Genomic DNA, 18,926 nt, shown 5'->3' on the forward strand with positions numbered 1-18,926 from the left:
TAGCTGCTGCTTAGCAGTATGTAAAAATTTAAGGACTGTCATGACTCAACCTTGCCAATATAGTCCCTATAAGGAGATAAGTTTTAAGTGGAATTTTTGCCATGTGTCTCTGTTTTCTCCACTTTCTTCCACTTCTGAGTTGTTGATGTGTTTTTCAGGATTTGGATGTGAAATCACTACTGCTGGAAGCATATGTAAAGGGACAGCAGGAATTGCTTTATGTGGTGCCATTTGTTGCCAAAGTCTTAGAATCCAGCGTCAGGAGTGTAGTAAGTGATTTTGTGCTGACAGAGTTATTGCTGACAGAGTTACTGCTCAAGTAGCACAACAAGTATGGCAGGAAGTAATTAACTTCTTTCACAAAAGGAAAATGATTGCATCCCATGGAGAGAAAGAAAAGGGATGGCAGGGCTTAAAGTGAAGGAGTTCTGTTTCAAGCGAAAGTACATGTCCTGTGCATTTTTGCAGTCTAAGTGGTATGAGCTGAACTGCACTGTGGTGTATCCCTGAACAGAATTCTGAGAAACATAAGGATGCCATTACAGAAGTTTTAGGATATATTTGTTATTTGATTTTTTTGTTTATTATCTTTTTTTTTTTTTTATTCCCCCATCCCTCTTTGACCCTGATCAGCTCTTGTCAGTTCTGCTTAATGTGGAACTGATCCTGCGGAAGGACCATGTCATTGTGTTTCCGGTTTAATGTTCAGCTAGCTTCCTAATCTAGTTACAGTCAAATTGAGTACTAAATGCAGCCCTAATTGCAGCTGTACAAACTTTTCCATGGCTGTGTGCAGATATAGCTGTTTGTGTTTCACAAATTTCCACTCCTAAGTTACACAGATGATTCGAGAATTTTGTCATAATGCTCTCCTCTGTCTCTTGTAGGTCTTCAGGCCTCCAAACCCGTGGACAATGGCCATTATGAATGTTTTAGCTGAGCTACATCAAGAACATGATCTAAAAGTAAACTTCTGGTTTTCACTTTACCTATTAAGCGTGAGGTTTTCTTGACATACTGGTCAAGAGGGATATTGTGAAGGACCAAATTTCATTTCTTTAGCATGGGGAGAATTGGGCATTGCTTAATTTGGTAGGGCATGGATGGTCAGCATGCAAGATATTTGTCTAATCCTCAGTCACTGTTAAAAGTCTCTAAAAGGCCTGGAGTTAGAATGGGAAGTGTGGGAATCAAGCAGCCCAGTAAACATTTTGGGTATTTTCCTTGTAACATAACCTAAACTAGACTTGTTGTGCAGTTGAATCTGAAGTTTGAGATTGAGGTGCTCTGCAAGAATCTTGCACTAGACATCAATGAGCTGAAGCCTGGAAGTCTCCTGAAAGATAAGGATCGTCTGAAAAATCTGGATGAGCAGCTGTCTGCTCCAAAGAAGGATGTGAAGCAGCCAGAAGAGCTGCCACCCATTACAACAACTAGTAAGTACATCTAGAACCCAGAACTGCTCCATAGGAGTTCAAATAAGACAGGTTATGCGACTGCAAAGAAAAATGTGAAGCTATATATGCTATTGTCACATTGCTGAATGCTTGGGAGCACTTGGATAGTTTTGTGATAGAAGATGGGAAGGAAATGGGAAGCTATCCTGAGGAATAATTCTACACATGCTCTGTGTAGCTACTGCTTAGAAGAGAGTGAAGCAGGATGCTCTATTAACAAGCCATCAGGAGCTAAGCTGTGTTGTAACAAGCAACTCTGCTAAAATCAGAAGGTAGTTTGGTACTAATCATTAGGAAAATGGAGAATAAAAATTGCTTGAGAAGTTTAGGAGGCTTCATGATCAAAGTGCAAAACAACTTCTTAGTCACTTGCTGGTTTAAATGAGACTGATATACTTCCACTATAAGCATCTGCTTTTCAGTAATGGTTCAATACAAATGTTCTTGTATCCTTCAGCTGCTTCTACAACTCCCGCTACCAGCACCACTTGTACAGCCACAGTTCCTCCGCAGCCCCAGTACAGTTATCATGACATCAATGTCTATTCTTTAGGAGGGTTGGCTCCACATATTACCTTAAATCCAACGGTAAGTTTTAGAGCTGATCTGTTTTGGTGAAGAATTCTTAGCACCAGTGTTGCTAAAATTTTCAGTGGATGGGAGCAGCAGTTTGTAAGTTGAAGTTACTGGGGAGTCACTTCTCAAAAGTAATGGTGGGGGGATGCACACTAACAAGTAATCAAATGGAGAAATTCAGGGGTTGTTAGTAATGGCATTACCAATCTTAGATCAAGTGATCTTTCATTATGACATTAGTATCAAGTTTTTTTCTGGCAATAAGTTTCAGTTGAGATAGTTGCTCTTGGGACTTAGGCTTAAAAGGAGCTTCTGTGTTCCCTTTGACCAGTCAGTGACCTTGCTCTTAAATTAGTCTTTGCATTGTGCAACTTTGGAAGAAGAATGATCATATGTCTCAGTTTCAGAATTGCCAAACATTGTAATAGCTGCAGATGGAACTCAGGAGTGCCATGCTGAAAACAAGCTATGACAGTGAACTTGAAAGTTGTTCAGAAACTGAATGGAGGGTGGAAAAAGGGGGGAGTGAGTGAGCAGCTGTGTGGTTCTGAGTTACTGTTTGGGCTTAAATCACAACACTAGGGTAGATGGGATTCTACTTTATGTTATCCTCACTTAACTTCCCTAACCCTCCTCCAGATTCCACTGTTCCAAGCCCACCCACAGTTGAAGCAGTGCGTGCGGCAAGCGATTGAGCGAGCAGTGCAAGAACTTGTCCATCCAGTGGTGGATCGCTCTATTAAGATTGCCATGACTACTTGTGAGCAGATAGTCAGGAAGGACTTTGCACTGGATTCAGAAGAGTCACGAATGCGTGTGGCCGCACACCACATGATGCGGAACCTGACTGCTGGAATGGCCATGATCACCTGCAGGGAGCCTTTGCTGATGAGCATAGCTACCAACTTGAAAAATAGTTTTGCTACTGCACTGAGGGTAAGAGCCACATCATCTGAAGCTTATTCCCAACTTAGAGGACTGTAGACATCCAGCACTAGCCAATCAGTTTGCCACACTGCAGACTTGTTATTAATTATGTGTCTTAACTAATGTGGAGCTTAATTTAGTGGACAAAAATCTCATGACTTTCAGAATTACAGCGGAAAGACTGCTGAGATTACACCTCATTTCAAGCACTCTTAAGGCCTTTAAGGTGGATCTTGCTTTATTGCTCACAAGCTTCCCGACTACCTTTTCATTTTGACACCCTGTTCTCTCCAGTTTGATCATATCATGAAGTCTTAGAGTGCTTATCTTTCTGTGGGGTTTGAGGTAGAAAAGCTGGAGTGGTGAGGACAGAGTTGATTCTGGGACTTTCTGATGATGCCTTGGGTTGTTTCAGCATGCATACTTGAAGCAGATTTTATTCACCTGTGCTGTTAGCAGATACGTAGACTCTTCTTCATAGCCTGTGAATTCATTGGATTTTCTAGAGCCTATTTTTAGGTCTTTTGATGAGCAAAATTTGAGCTGAAGTAGTAGCTTTACCTTCTTGACTAAATGGAACAGTTTGTGACCTGCTGGCCAGAATAGCACTTGCTGCCCAGAATAGTTTCTGTGCTTACCACTGATGTCAGACACGAGCATGAAGACCTCAGAAGGATCAAGACATAGATCCTTTCAGGGATTTGAAAGAGAAATATTCAGGGACTGCCTACCTCTTGCTTAAGGGTATGTCACTGTCTCCCATCTGGTCGGGAGTAACAAAGCAAAGGCCCTTTTGCAGTGGCATTGCTCTGTTGCATGGTAACTGCTCTGAGGACAGTATTTAATGTTCCGAAGGGAGTGCAAAATATTACAAAGAATTTCATCTGTGGGTATGGGATGGATAGTCTGCTGCAACTCACAGGTCTCAAACTCTTGACCCTTCATGTACAGAGCTTCAGATAACGTGATTGCTGAGATGAAGAGCAGGAAAAGCATACAAGTGAATCTTATTCCATCCATCCAAAACACAAGGGTGGGAGCAAACAGTTCAGTAATGCTTTGTTCACTTGTGAGCTCAGCCAGTGACCACTGTTAGCTCCTGTGCTAATTACAGTTCAGAGTTTGGGTGTCAAACTGATAAACATAAGAGGAAGTGCTGTTGTCCTCCGATAAGAGGGGTGGAAATATTCCTTTGGTTTGCAGTCTTGGCTGTGATTAATCCTTGAATAATAAAATCATTTGGGTTGGAAAGACCTTAAAGCTCATCCAGTTGCAACCCCTTGCCATGGGCAGGGACACCTTCCATTAGACCAGGTTGCTCCAAGCCCCTTCCAGCCTGGCCTTGAACACTGCCAGGGATGGAGCAGCCACAGCTTCTCTGGGCAGCCTGTGCCAGGGCCTCACCACCCTCACAGGGAAGCGCTTCTTCCCAAGATCTCATCAGTCTCCCCTCTGTCAGGTTAAAGCTGTTCCCCCTTTTACTGTCCCTGGTCCAGAGCCACTCTGCAGGTTTCTTGTTTTTTCATCCCCTTTAGGCACTGGAGCTGCTCTAAGGTCTCCCCTTAAGGAGCCTTCTCTTCTCCAGGCTGAACAAGCCCAGCTCTCTTAGCCTGTCTCCAGAGCAGAACTGCTTCAGCCCTCACAGCATCTCCATGGCTTCTCTGGACTTGCTCAAGCAAGTCCACATGCCTCTTGCATTGAGGGTGCCAGAGCTGAATATAGTAAGGTATCAGATAGAAGATACGAAAGAGATTAAATAAGAGATAAATCTTAATGGACAAAGAAATCCAAGTAGATTGGACTGTTTGCTGTGTTATGTGTATTCTGTTTCCAGTGGGAGTTGCTGCTTTGCACCCTGGAAAGTAAGTCCAAATGTACAGGATTCTCTCAGACCAGACTCCAAGAAGGGAAGAAGAAAACCTGCATCAGAAAAGGAACCCACTGAAAAAAGGATTAGCACTACTCTCCCATTTAGTGTATCTTCTGATTACAAGCTAGGAAGAGGGAGAACTTTTACATTGTGATGTGAGGTTTGTTTTTCCTGCATCTGTCGTATATGCATCAGCCCAAAGCAGGACTTTATGTCTATGCCCAGGAGATAGGTTGGTGGAGAAGATGGAGGACCTCCTGCTGTGTTGTTCCTTGTTTGAAAGTCTTTGATGTCATCTTCCCCCCCGGTTTTTATTCAGAGCTATGCAAAACTAATTTTACTGTTGTATGTTCCATGCAAAGAGAGTGCATTCCTAAGAGTATTCCTTTTTATTGCTCTTGTTCTGTAAAGGCAGTGGCACAGATTTTAAGGCTAGTAAAATACAGGGGAGATTTGCAGCCTTCACTGATTATTATGGTTTTCAATAGGCAGCCTCTCCGCAACAGAGGGACATGATGGAGCAGGCAGCAGCCCAGTTAGCGCAGGACAACTGTGAACTGGCCTGCTGCTTTATCCAGAAGACAGCTGTGGAAAAGGCAGGCCCTGAGATGGACAAAAGGCTTGCAACTGTAAGTATGGGACTGCTGTGTTCTAGAAGCATTATATGTGCTCATATGCCTCCAGACTCTGTCTAAAATTCATTGTGGTGTTTGGTGGTTTTGTTGCTTCTTGGGTTTTTTCCCCAGGAATTTGAGCTCAGAAAACATGCTAGACAAGAGGGTCGTCGGTACTGTGATCCTGTTGTATTGACTTACCAGGCTGAGAGGATGCCAGAACAGATCCGATTAAAGGTGAGGATATTAACTGAGCCACACTCTGTAGCTTTTCTCCCCCTCCTGATAATGAAAAGGGGGTGGCTTCAGCTGAGCAATCCTGTATATTGCTAGTCCTGTCTGCTAGCGCTGCAACTGCTATAAGCTTGATTAGTAATAGAAACATGAATAAGTTGGTCCAGAGTGTTTTTAAATTTTTCTCAGTTCTTTGAGGACCTTAAACGTCCTGTCTCTTGTGCTGTGCTGCTCCTTTCACTGAAAGATGACTAGCCTGTTTCATTGTCATCTTGTGTTTTCTTCCTTTAGAGGACGTATCTTGTGCTTTCAGTAGGGCATTTCTCTTGTCAGCTGTGGATGGAGCCATTATGATAGGACCTCCTACTTCTTGATGTCTAGGCCATTCAATTTAAGTGTGTAACTGAGCAGCTACCTGTTACACAAATTGCCCTCATTTCTTAACTGCCACAGTACTTAACAATGAGGTTAATGCCTGTTCTTTTCATTGAAAAGGTTGGAGGTGTGGACCCAAAACAGCTGGCTGTTTATGAAGAGTTTGCACGCAATGTCCCTGGCTTCCTGCCTACCAATGACTTAACTCAGCCCACAGGATTCTTGGCTCAGCCTATGAAGGTAAAGATTTCTGAATTAATTGGTTTGTGAGTACTATAGCCGTATTGATGAATGTGTGGAACTTGTGTCTCTTGCTAGAAGACTAGTAAGAAACATGCTTGGGAGTAGTGGTTGTAAGATGCATTAGTTTTATGTTGCGATTAGGCTGACATTAAAACTTAACATCCGGTCTTAGGGGGTTGTAACCCAAACTGGGGCAAGATTTCCAAGTTGTGATTACCACATGTAATTTTCGTAGCAGTGAAATATTTTATTCAAATCCCATGTTACTTTTGCAGAAAGACCATGGATGGCAAGCATGGATTTTGAGATAACAAAAAGGTTTTTGTATGCGTTCTTGGTCTTAAGGACTGCTGGAATTGCTTGCTAGTTCCCACAGCTTAATTTGTCATATTTGTGTATTTAAAATGCCAGCATAACTAATCACAGTACTTCAGAGGTATAAATCCTGGATGCAGAATAAGCCAGTCAGTATGAGTTGCACAAATACAATACTTGCAAAAAAACACTCATTCCCACTTTCTCTTAAGCAGCAAGCTTGGGCTACAGATGATGTAGCACAAATCTATGACAAATGTATGACAGAACTGGAGCAGCACCTGCAGTCCATTCCACACACCTTGGCCATGAATCCTCAAGCTCAAGCGTTGCGCAGCCTCTTGGAGGCTGTAGTAGTGGCTCGGAACTCCCGGGATGCTATTGCTGCACTTGGACTGCTGCAGAAGGTGAATGTTAGCAACTCTTCTCCTTGTAACAGCTCACCTAGTTTATTACTCATCTGGCTTGTGGATTGCATTGCTGGTGACTGTGTACTTTCATTTATCCTGTGGGTCTTGCTTTGTGAACAATACTGAGCAACTGCTGTCTTTGGAAATTCCAATGAAATTGGAAGGGGGTCAAGATGTTCACATGGTGTTTTGTACATGCAGGGGCCAGGCTGCTGTGGAAAAAAGCAGGTACAGAATCCTGGGATTTAGAGGAGTTTTGTTGAAATGAGGCAAGTAGAGAGCTATTGCACTCAGGAACAGTCTTTGGTTTCAGAATGATTTGTAGGCTCAGATGACATTTGAATTGCCCATATAGGTAGATATTACTGAGCGTAGGACTGTATTTATAGTGGCACACTGGGGGATTGTATTTTACAGTAACTGACAAATGAGTATGCCTCGTGGGTTGACACTGGCCAACAACCAAGCATCCATTTAGCTGCTCACTCATTCTGCTCCTCTGCAGGACAGGGAGAAAATAGAGGAAAGGCAAGATGACTTGTTTGTTCAGATTATGGCATTTTAGTAGGGAAAGTAAAGCTGTGTGCTTTTCAACAGACAGAACAAAAATAAAAATCACTGCTTCCCATCAGCCCACAGCTGTCTAGCCACTCCTAAAGCAGAGCTTAAGCACATGGAACATTTGCTTGGAAAGGCAAACATGGCTATGAATGCCCCCCTTCATCCTCCCTTCCATGAGCTTTTATTGCTGAGCATGATGTCATATGATATGGAACATGCCTTCATTCGGTTTGGGTCAGTTGTCCTGGCTGTGTTGCTTCCCAGCCTCTTGCCCATCCCCAGCCTGCCAGCTGGTGGGGAAGGCAGAGTGGGAAGGAAAACTTTGATGCCGTGCAAATGCTGTTGAGCAGTTGGCAAAACATTGGTGTGTTGTCAACAGTGTTTCAGCACAAATCCAAAGCGCAGCACCATATGGGCTTCTAGGAAGCAAATTAACTCCATTCCAGACAGAACTAATAGACTATACCAGGAGGGGAGTGTCACAGTGAGCTCTATGAACTGAGCTGGCGTCTGTGCCTGATTATTAGTGCAGAGTGTAGTGATGCATGTGAAGAAAAAACCATTTGAGGATAGTGGAAGGATCTGTCTACCTGAGGATCCAAGAACAGCACCAAAACACAAGCTGGAGGGAGACTATTCTTGACTGGTGGTGCTTGTACCTATTCAAAAATCTAATCCTGACTAGGACTTGCCCATGTAAATTTTGCTGCCCCTGTAAGACTCATCTTCCATTTGCTATAGACTAGCACAGGTGCATCTGAGTGCTGCAGCTTTTTGTCCAAAAAAGCTAAGAGCTAGCCTCTGGCAGGTTCTGCAGATCTCCTTCCATGTTACTTTTCATGAGCCATATGCAAAATTGCTTGTGTGGAGATATTGAATTAAAGAAGCTGCAGCACAAACTAATGCAGTCGTTCGGACTACTTAGTACATATATGAAGTGGGGCATAGACAGGCTTGTTTGTGGTAGGACAGCTGTGTGCAGTGAATGTGTAGATGCCACAGTAGTTGGTAAAATCTCACATAGTCTCATCAAGGGGTCAACATGATAACTAAATTGGTTTCAGCAAATCTCAGTCTTCTGGTGATAACTATTGCTGATGTAATTTGGTGAAGACTTGGAAGAGGACTTGTTCTTTCCTTTGCTAACAGGTTGCATCTGTTCTAGGCTGTAGAGGGCTTACTGGATGCCACCAGTGGGGCAGATGCTGACCTCCTGCTTCGCTATCGTGAGTGTCATCTGCTTGTGCTGAAGGCTCTGCAGGATGGCCGTGCCTATGGATCTCCATGGTGTAATAAACAAATTACTAGGTCAGTTATGAGACAACAGAATACTGATGTAGCTTTTGGGATGATGTCATCTTTTGGGAGTTCCTGTGTATTCTGAATCTCTTGCTTGTTAATATTTTGCATTGCTGCAATTTGGACAGACAAAGCAACTAGCTTTTGTCAAAAGTAACCGGATCTTATAATGCTGCTTCATCTAGAACATGATAGGAATCTTCAGTAGAATTAGATATTAGAAATGCTCAGAGGGTTGGGTTTTTTTTTCCCTCATTTTACAGAGAATGTCTGTGAGCTGTCACAAACTGTGTGACATGGCATATCCCTGCAGCAGGAGCACTGGTACTTCAGCAAGGCAGCTGTGCCACTTTGTCCTTAGAAGAGAGCTGTTTCTGCTGAAGCTCTTAAAGGAATACTGTGACCAGTTTGCAGGGCAGCAAATGTTTGAGGCTGGTGGCTGTTTTCAACTCAAACATTGCCTCAGAGAATGCTCTAGAAGAGCATTCTGGAGCCAAGTAGCAAATCACAGTGAATGGCAGTTTCTGAAGTACTAGATTTGAGTTGCTTCACTTAAACTGTGTGAAGTACTCTTTTTAAAAGCAGTGTAATTCTTCAGGTGCCTGATTGAATGCAGAGATGAGTACAAGTACAACGTGGAAGCTGTGGAGCTGCTGATCCGCAATCACCTTGTTAACATGCAGCAATATGACCTCCACTTGGCTCAGGTAAAGGGTCCCTGTTCTGTTGGAGGAGAATGGTGATGCTCAGTCCACTTAAAAATCTGTGGTTGAACTTCAGTTTCCTTTCTCGTGTTGACAGTCAATGGAGAATGGCTTGAACTACATGGCTGTGGCATTTGCCATGCAATTGGTAAAGATCCTGTTGGTGGATGAGAGGAGTGTCGCCCATGTAACAGAGGCAGATCTGTTTCACACAATTGAGACACTCATGAGGATTAATGCTCATTCCAGAGGAAACGCCCCAGAAGGGTGAGATTGAAATACTGTGCCGTATATTACTACTTGTGCTCATTTACAATTTGAATGTTATATAGACAGTGTCTCAAATCATAGCTTTAAACTTTCTTGAGGGCTGCAGTCCTGTGTTAACGCTGTTACTCCAATGTAATTGTGCTGATTTTTGTGCCAAAATAGAGGCAGCTGCATCATCATGGCAAACTGAATGCTTGAACAGGAAAACCCTTCCGTGCACTGTACTCCAAAATGCCATGGTACTGCAAGAAACTTGCTTGAATTCTTGCCTCATCTCAAATTTGGGGAAAATTTTTACCTGTTCACGTGTTTAATATCAAGGTGTTAATATGTTTATTTGTTAATCATGAGCAGGTCATCAAAGTAGACAATCCTCTTTGCTTCTTTAGGCAGTTTTGTTTGGAGTCTACAAAGCAGTCATTCACCAATCTTTTGTGGCTTGTGTATCCACCAGCAGATAATTGGGCAGCAAACAGCCACAGTATCTGGAAATACCTGTGTGACTTGCAGGCCTCCTATTGCTAAGGTGGAAGCAATTGCTGCTGGGCTTGAGAAAGAAACGGATTGGAGCTTGGAGAACTCAGGATTGCTTGAGATCAACTAGCAGCTGGTGCTGGTGTTGGCAGTGGCTGCCGCTACCAACACAGCTGCTAGTGGCAAATCCCAAACAAAAGTCCTTTTCCCAGTTTGGTTTGGGTTTGCGAACAGCTTGGGTGCACTGTCTTTGCTGTATGTCATTTGGATGCAGGGTCTTTGCTGTATGACTTAACTTTCACTGCAGCCAAATGTAGTACCCCAGCCAGGCTGTTTAGCACTGACATCTCACTGTCTCACAGCATTTTAGGGCTTCTGAAATACTCGTGGTGCTTTGTTGCAGCACACAGTTGGATGAATTGAAGTGAAACTTGAAAGTTTGGCTGATCTCAGTGTTCCTTCTTTCATCGTAAATGTATCTGCGCCCATTCTTTCTGCTATTCCAGTGAGGAGTGAAAGATACAAAGATTTAGTATAAGAAATAACTTGCTTCGAATTGTATTTGACTGAGCTTCTGTTTCCTGCATCTCTTGATGGAGAAGAAATTCTAACCCAGCTCTTGCTCTGTTGTGTTAGGTTACCGCAGCTGATGGAAGTGGTCCGATCAAACTATGAAGCAATGATTGACCGTGCTCACGGAGGTCCTAATTTCATGATGCATTCAGGAATTTCCCAAGCCTCTGAGTACGATGACCCACCAGGTCTAAGGGAGAAGGCAGAATACCTGCTGAGGGAGTGGGTGAACCTCTACCATTCAGCTGCTGCAGGCCGTGACAGTACCAAAGCATTCTCTGCATTTGTTGGACAGGTAGAGCTTTTGGAAAGAAAGGTGCTTTTTATTCAATGTCAATAGGGTGTGATGCCCTCCATTTTCAAGCAGTGTTGTAACCCATGCTAGGCATCCCTTTGAAACTTTCAGGTGTGTTGCAGTTGACTGTCAAAATTCTGCCTGGTTTTGATGGAAATTTCTGCAGAAACCCCTGCCCTTCCCCAGATCATGTTCTTCAGATACTGTAGCAACAACCTGTCAGTTCAGTTCTGGGATAAGTTTGGTGGGAGAGCTTCAGGTGAGATAGCTCTTCAGAATAGTGCTGACACGCTCTGTGTAATGAAGCTTGAGTACAGTGTTGGTCCTTGTGGGTAACAGGTAAAGGCCAAGACAGCCTGCAAAAGGAAATTGTTAATATTGTTGCAAGTGAATTGTTTCAGACCATGTGAACAAGAAAATCCTTTTTTAGTTTTTTTAACAGGAATCATTCATTAGAGTGAGGAAAAACTTGAAACTTCATTAGCTAAAGAGGTGCCTAAATTTAAATGGCTTCTGGCATTTTTCTCCAGGACACCTTAACAGCTGTGATGAACAGCTCACATCTGTGTTCCAGGTGTGACTGAGCAGGGAGATGCCCCCTATAGCCAAATATATGTGATACCAAAATCCCTGTATATCTGCAGTCATAGTCACAAGACTGTCTTCCTGGGAGCTCCTTGACTGCAGCTGCAAGGAAACCCCTGACTTAGTGTATTTGCTTGAACTAGCAAATGCAGTATATCAAAGTGCTGAGATATATAATTATTTCCTTACAGGCTTTAGCTATGGGGTTTAAAGGAGTATTTTAATAATTGTTAAACAAGGCTTTGTTATTGAACTTAAATTACCATCAATTTGTCTGCTTAAATTAAGCATTGCTTTCTTTGCACTGGTCTTTAGAACAAGGAGCATAGTACTTTGAAGGCTGATACATTAATTCCTTTCTTAAGAAAAATTTCTTCAGAAATACTAGAAGTTCTCTAAGTGTTACAAATTATGGTGTTTATGCAGTGTAATTTGTTTCATTTTGATGGTTTTAATGCTACAGGTAACAAGTAAAAGGAGATCTCTTTAAGATGTATGTTAATGAAAACAAACCCAATGCAAAACAGACAAAAAAGCCCACCCAGACTTTCTCTGTATATCATGTTCCTGTAAGGAAAATTCACTCTCCAAATGCACGTAGCTTCTGCAATCTGCAGATTCCAGTTCTGCCTCATCCCTGGCAGTGTTCAAGGCCAGGAGGGACGGGCTTGGAGCAGCCTGGTCTGGTGGAAGGTGTACCTGCCTGTGGCGGAGGGTTGGAACTAAATAATCTTAAAGTCCCTTCCAACCCAGACTAGTCTGTGATTCTATGTTACTGCAAAGTAGTGATGGTTCCTGAACTAGCAGCTCAGGTCTGCCCTTCATACAGCTTGTACATCCTGTGTGGGCTCCTGAAGGCTGGACAGAAGAACTGCTGCTGCCTCTCACTGTCCTTCATGCAAGGTTGAGTGCTGGTGGCAGAACTGATACTGAAACAGGCTTCTCAGCTATGCTGATGGTTGAAAAAAATTTGGATCAAAAAGACTCTATCTGGGAGTAAATACCTTCGCTAAAATTGTGTTGCCACCCTCAAATTGCCTTAAGTACTCATACTGGGAAGGAATAGCAGAGATAGCTTGCTACCCATCTCTCTTGAGCATGATAAAAATAAATTGTGCCAGGCAAGGTGAGTGCTCTGTAAAGTGTATGCTGTTTGAAATAAGTTGTAAAATTCACTTCCCTGAGGTTATAGTTCTGACTTTTTTTTCTTTTCCGGGATAGATGCACCAGCAAGGAATCCTGAAAACCGATGACTTGATCACTCGCTTTTTCCGCCTCTGCACCGAAATGTGTGTCGAAATCAGCTATCGTGCTCAGGCTGAGCAGCAGCATAACCCTGCTGCCAACCCCACTATGATTCGAGCCAAGTGCTACCACAATCTGGATGCCTTTGTGCGACTTATTGCACTGCTAGTGAAGCACTCTGGGGAGGCAACCAACACAGTTACGAAGATCAACCTCCTGAATAAGGTTTGGAACCGTTTTTGCACTCCTGGCATTTAAAGTGCAGAATTGGGTGTGCCTTTGCTGATTAATGTAAAATGTAGACCTCAGTGCAGGCTACTGCTGACGGATGAGATTGGGGACTTGATAAACTGTTGAGTAGAGCATCAGGATGCCAGGTGGCTTTCTTGTTCACAAAGAATTCGTATCAAGCAAACCTGAAACTCACCTTTGTGCCTTGAAATGAAAAAGTCCTCTGCTATTGTTTTGAGGTCTTAAAAGTTTGCTTTAAAGTGGGTGATTCCAGGATGTCTGCCTTGATTTTGTGAGGTCCTTGCCAATACTTTTACACTAGTCTTGTTTCTGCCTAGGAAGTCTTAGGTAGTTAAGGTCTCCCAACACTGCTTAATAAGTCGTTGTGACCTACGGGACAGGGAGTACAAAATACCATGGTTGGGAGTTGCTGATACAAATTATATTAATTTACTTAGCACTGCCAATAACTACAAGTTTTGGTTCTTGTTAGAACCTACAGATTATTTTTTTTTTTTTACCTACATGTTGAAGTGTTACATATAGGCAGACTTGAAAAGTAATTCTTGCTGTCACCACTGTCACGTCTTGATCTCTTTAGGTCCTTGGTATTGTGGTGGGAGTTCTTCTGCAAGACCATGATGTTCGGCAGAGTGAGTTTCAACAACTTCCTTACCATCGTATTTTCATCATGCTGCTGTTGGAATTAAATGCTCCTGAGCATGTGCTGGAGACCATCAACTTCCAGACACTCACAGCATTCTGGTATGTATTTGAGATTGACCACAATGCTCATCCTTTCCTGGATTTTTCATTCAGAGGCTATCTGACTGTTCCTTTGTGGTGGTTTAATCACATTTGGAATAACTGATTCTCCTATAGACTGTCCACTTCCTTGTTTTAAGGAAGCTGATGGTAAAATGCAAGATGCTAAAATGCCTTGCATCTAGGGCTGTGTATGTTTTCCTTAAATGTTATGAAAAGCAATCTTATTGCTGTGCACTGCTAACCTGCTCTAACTTTTCTTTCAGTAACACATTTCACATCCTGAGGCCTACAAAAGCGCCAGGTTTTGTTTATGCCTGGCTGGAACTGATCTCCCATCGGATATTTATTGCAAGAATGCTGGCACATACACCACAGCAGAAGGTGTGGCTGCAGTTTATCTCTTCTGAATTAAGGAGTTCACACAGATGCTTATCTAGTGTGGTGCTGTTCCACATCTCTGGAAGTGCACTAGTAGCATGGCTGTTCTGTTTTGTTGTCTTCTATATTCACAGTCACCTAACTGCATGGAGAATTTTTGTGTCAGTGAACAATGGGCTCTAGGGTGAATTAAGGTTAATAAACATGCTTTTGTGAAAGTCTGGAAGAGCTGTAGTCCAGACCAAATACTGCCAAATCAGAATGTCATGTGGAGTGTTCTAGAAACACCCATAGCATACGTTGTGCAGCTAAAGCTGTGCTGCACTCACTGCTAGAGGTACCAGTGGGACGTAACTCTGATCCAGGTTTATATGAAGACCAATCTAATTACAGTTTTTGAAGTTAACTGCTCTTTATTGCACATTTTCCACCTGCTGTTTTTCTCTTTGACAGGGTTGGCCTATGTATGCCCAGTTACTGATTGATCTCTTCAAGTACTTGGCTCCTTTCCTTAGAAATGTGGAACTCACCAAACCTATGCAAATTCTTTACAAGGTAAAAAAAATGCCAGCTAATAGATGCTGCTTCTAGCCAGAGTTGTATGAAAGTAGAGGTTTTGGGGTATCAAAATAGGATTGAATGTGCTTTTAGAACTTACATCTTAAGAGTTAAATGCAAATTTGATGCGGGACACAGAGACTAAGTACCTCCCCAAATGAACTTCTTCCTGTTAGTGTTAATCACATGACATGTGATTAATGGAGGCTGGCTCTGCAAGCTCTCTCATATTTTATTTCCCAGGGTACTCTGCGTGTGTTGCTGGTCTTGTTGCATGATTTCCCAGAATTTCTTTGTGACTACCACTATGGTTTCTGTGATGTGATCCCACCTAACTGTATTCAGCTAAGAAATCTGATCCTGAGTGCCTTCCCACGGAACATGAGGCTTCCAGACCCTTTTACCCCCAATCTAAAGGTAAGACTTCCTTTCACGAGCTTGATAATGGGAAGCTTTAATGCTCTAAGTACTCTTCTTTTTTTTTTTTTGGTGGAGACTGTGGAAATTTGGGAACAGTTTCACTGATACTTGAATTAATGCAACTATTCAGAAGTTAACAGGTAATTAGAAACTTAAGTCACATAGCAGCTAGCAGAGCAGCATATTTTCTTTAAAGCAGGTAAGCTTCAGTTATGTTTGTAACACTCAGTGTTTGAGCTTTTCCATGCAAGCAGAATACAGCCTTGTCTGCATGAAATCTGTTGCAGCTGGAAGCATAAAGCTTGCCTCTTTCTATATGGCTTCATTAGCACTCACAGACAACTCACTCGCAAGGTCTGTGCAAGTTCAACCTAGAAGGACAGGCTGGTGAGACTTGTATTACATAACACCTGCCCTGACAACCTAGCTTTGCATGAGAAACCAGAGGACTTTTTCCAAAGGGAGACCTATTTTATGATGTCCCTAAATATGACTGGCAGAACCTGTTGGAGCAAGGGCATCTTTATAATTTTCCTGTCTTATTTGTCACTGAAAACCAGACTACTTAAGCAGTCTTTGTGTCGTTGCTGTTTGGAAGTTCAGACAACAGTTCCTGCCTGTTTTGTTCAGCTCATGCTGAATTGTACAGTTTGTGCTCCACAAGATGTGTGGCGACTGGAGTTCGGTTATCTAAGTATTGAAGAGCTGGTGAAGAGCACTATGTAATTGCAGATACTTTTGGATGAGCAACATAGATTCCATCTTACCTTGAAAATAATGAGATAAATTACCATTCTGAGACAAGCCTTTTGCGTAATTTGGAGAGGTTTTGAGAAGTGTTAATATTATCAAATCTTCTGGCGTATGTCAGGCTCCTCATCATGGAGTGTGTCATGGTTTAAACCCAACAACAAACCTCGTTCACTCACTCCCCCCCTTCTTGCCCTCCCAAAAAAAAAAAATTAGAGGCAAACTTTCTCACACTGCTAAAGCATTGTCCTGTTATTCTTCCTTGCCTGAGCTGTGCAGGGTGATGGGAGCAAAGCTGCAAAACTCAGCATTTGTTGAGACTGAAGAAGCCTGTTCCTGACTTGTGTGGATGTCGGTACTTTCTTAAACTAGTATAGGTAGGGAGACTTCACAGGCGGTGACTGAATTCCCCTACAGCCCTCACCCTTGGCTTCTTTTATCTTTTACTCTCCATTCTTTGAAATGGTCATCTAACAAGTTTGCACATTAGAGACTAAGCTTCTTCTGGAATATGCAAAAGCCTAGTGTTTCCTTTTCATTGCTGGTAGGAAAAAGTGATAAACAGCAGTAGTTAATGTAATAATCACTTACAGATCTGGTTTTGCAGTTTGTTGCTTTAGAGAGTGCTTATGGTTTAGCTGACTGGGTTTTCTCTCCACAGGTGGATATGTTAAGTGAGATTAATATTGCTCCTCGAATACTCACAAATTTCACTGGAGTGATGCCACCTCAGTTCAAGAAAGACTTGGATTCCTATCTCAAAACCCGCTCGCCAGTCACTTTTTTGTCTGACTTGCGTAGCAACCTGCAGGTGAGTGGTTTCAGATGATGCTAAATTCAGATATCATGGGACAAATGATTTCACTGCTTGAGTCACCCTCCTTCCTTGCAGGAATTTCGTTGGTGTGTAGCAAACATGTGTTCCAATCAGGAGAAAAGCCCTGTGAAATGCATGTTTCTTTTACCACTTCTAGCAGGATGTTTTAAGTGTATGTTAACTGGTTTCAGACAAGTGGCATTCAAGTGCATAAGAACGTTGACTTTAAGGACCCTAAAATTATTTCATTTAAAAGCAGGTGGTTTTATCTACATGAGCAGCGAAATGCTTGTGGTGAATTGTAGAGTCACCTAAAACTCTGACTCTACTGCTTACATGTCTGTAGTGCACAACCTTGCAAATCTTAGTAAAGAATGTAGTCAGAGCTGATTGCCTCAAGCTTTGTTTCTTTGTCCTCAACCTTTGGGCAGTGAAGTCTTGTGGTTTCTATCACATGATTCCAGCACTGCTTAGCCGGGCATTGCCTGAGTGAGTTTATGGAACTTGATTGAATTTAATTTTATTTTTTTTATTTTTTTAGAATCTGATTAGATTTTGACTCAAAATGGATTCATTGTTCTAGAAGTCTGTGAATCTGCATGCTAATGCTGTAGGAGTAAAAAAGGCAGCCACATTTCATACATCACAAGGCTTGGTTTGCAGCAGACTTCAGGGCTGAAATGGGACTTCCTCAGAAAAGTGCTCATATGGAAGCACTTGCATAGGTTGTGTGTGTGTGTCAGTCACCCCTGGCACTGCTGGTGAATTCACATTGCCCATACCTTTTGTAGGGAATGCAGAAGTTGTCCATTGGGTCTGTCAGCACTTTTTCTGATGTTTTTGAATACACACATACACATATGTATATATCTGCTCTGTTACGAAAGGGTAAATGCTAAACTGAATTTGTTGATGTCCTGAGTGTGTTCTCTTCTGTATAATCAAGAGGAGACTTGGATGCTGTTGTACATGTTGTACCTTTGATCACTAAAGGAATATAGACTGTTAAAGCTTTTTCTGTCTTTGCTATTAGGTATCAAATGAACCTGGCAACCGCTACAACATCCAGCTGATTAATGCCCTGGTGCTCTATGTAGGTACTCAAGCTATTGCGCACATTCACAACAAAGGCAGTACACCCTCTATGAGCACCATTACCCACTCAGCTCACATGGACATCTTCCAGAATTTGGCAGTAGACCTGGACACTGAAGGTGAGCTGGAAACACTTCTAGTTCATGAGATGTCGAATTTAACAGTAGATTGTCTGTTGGCACTATGAGAAATACAGGAGGTGATTTTATGTAGCTGCTAGGGAATTCACAGCAAGTCACACTATGTTATAATGTTCCACTCTGAGTACAGGAGCAATATTAAAGCCAAATATTCAGGATATTGAAGGGAATGAGCAATAAGTTTAATGAAGAGGAATGGAATTCTTCCTGTCCTATCAGGTTGTTTTTTTGTATCATCATTTGTTTTTTTTGTTCTACCTTCAAAAGGCAGGCTCACAAGCCTTCACCTCAATACTAGCTGCTTCTTACTCCTTTTTGCAATATGTGTAAGGGAAACCATCTGTACTTACTGCTTCTTCTGCAGGCCGGTACCTTTTCTTGAACGCAATCGCCAACCAGCTGCGATACCCCAACAGTCACACCCACTACTTCAGTTGCACCATGCTCTACCTATTTGCAGAGGCCAACACTGAGGCTATCCAGGAGCAGATCACTAGGTGAGATGTGTTTTGTGTGCCAGCATACAGCTTTTTACTTTCCTTCCCTGTGTGTTTTGGTTCTTCTGAGCTCCAACTGGTTTTACTTTTGGATTTCAGGGTTCTCTTGGAAAGACTGATTGTAAACAGGCCTCATCCTTGGGGTCTCCTTATTACTTTCATTGAGCTGATAAAAAATCCAGCATTTAAGTTCTGGAACCATGAGTTTGTTCACTGTGCCCCAGAAATTGAGAAGTGAGTATAAA

At 42.4% G+C, this 18,926-nt stretch overlaps 1 protein-coding gene across 7 annotated transcripts in view; it reads left to right on the forward strand.

Annotated features, from left to right (window-relative positions):
- The window catches only part of CNOT1 (CCR4-NOT transcription complex subunit 1), a 62,393-nt gene that overhangs the window by 42,197 nt on the left and 1,270 nt on the right, over positions 1–18,926 (forward strand). For 4 of the 7 annotated variants that reach the window (XM_065663987.1, XM_065663991.1, XM_065663989.1 and 1 more), the window contains exons 27-48: positions 159–269; positions 888–965; positions 1,259–1,436; positions 1,915–2,045; positions 2,673–2,969; positions 5,319–5,459; positions 5,577–5,681; positions 6,174–6,293; positions 6,824–7,018; positions 8,748–8,890; positions 9,480–9,588; positions 9,683–9,852; positions 10,966–11,197; positions 13,004–13,252; positions 13,860–14,023; positions 14,290–14,407; positions 14,858–14,959; positions 15,206–15,379; positions 16,794–16,943; positions 17,983–18,163; positions 18,549–18,681; positions 18,781–18,915. In XM_065663987.1, the coding sequence (XP_065520059.1) occupies positions 159–269; positions 888–965; positions 1,259–1,436; positions 1,915–2,045; positions 2,673–2,969; positions 5,319–5,459; positions 5,577–5,681; positions 6,174–6,293; positions 6,824–7,018; positions 8,748–8,890; positions 9,480–9,588; positions 9,683–9,852; positions 10,966–11,197; positions 13,004–13,252; positions 13,860–14,023; positions 14,290–14,407; positions 14,858–14,959; positions 15,206–15,379; positions 16,794–16,943; positions 17,983–18,163; positions 18,549–18,681; positions 18,781–18,915 (3,416 nt within the window). The remainder of the gene's footprint in view (positions 1–158; positions 270–887; positions 966–1,258; positions 1,437–1,914; positions 2,046–2,672; positions 2,970–5,318; positions 5,460–5,576; positions 5,682–6,173; positions 6,294–6,823; positions 7,019–8,747; positions 8,891–9,479; positions 9,589–9,682; positions 9,853–10,965; positions 11,198–13,003; positions 13,253–13,859; positions 14,024–14,289; positions 14,408–14,857; positions 14,960–15,205; positions 15,380–16,793; positions 16,944–17,982; positions 18,164–18,548; positions 18,682–18,780; positions 18,916–18,926) is intronic. The other 3 variants (XM_065663988.1, XM_065663992.1, XM_065663990.1) reach the window with 1 other exon arrangement.

The sequence above is a fragment of the Lathamus discolor genome, chromosome Z, assembly GCF_037157495.1.
Source record: "Lathamus discolor isolate bLatDis1 chromosome Z, bLatDis1.hap1, whole genome shotgun sequence".
Lineage (NCBI taxonomy): Eukaryota > Metazoa > Chordata > Aves > Psittaciformes > Psittacidae > Lathamus > Lathamus discolor.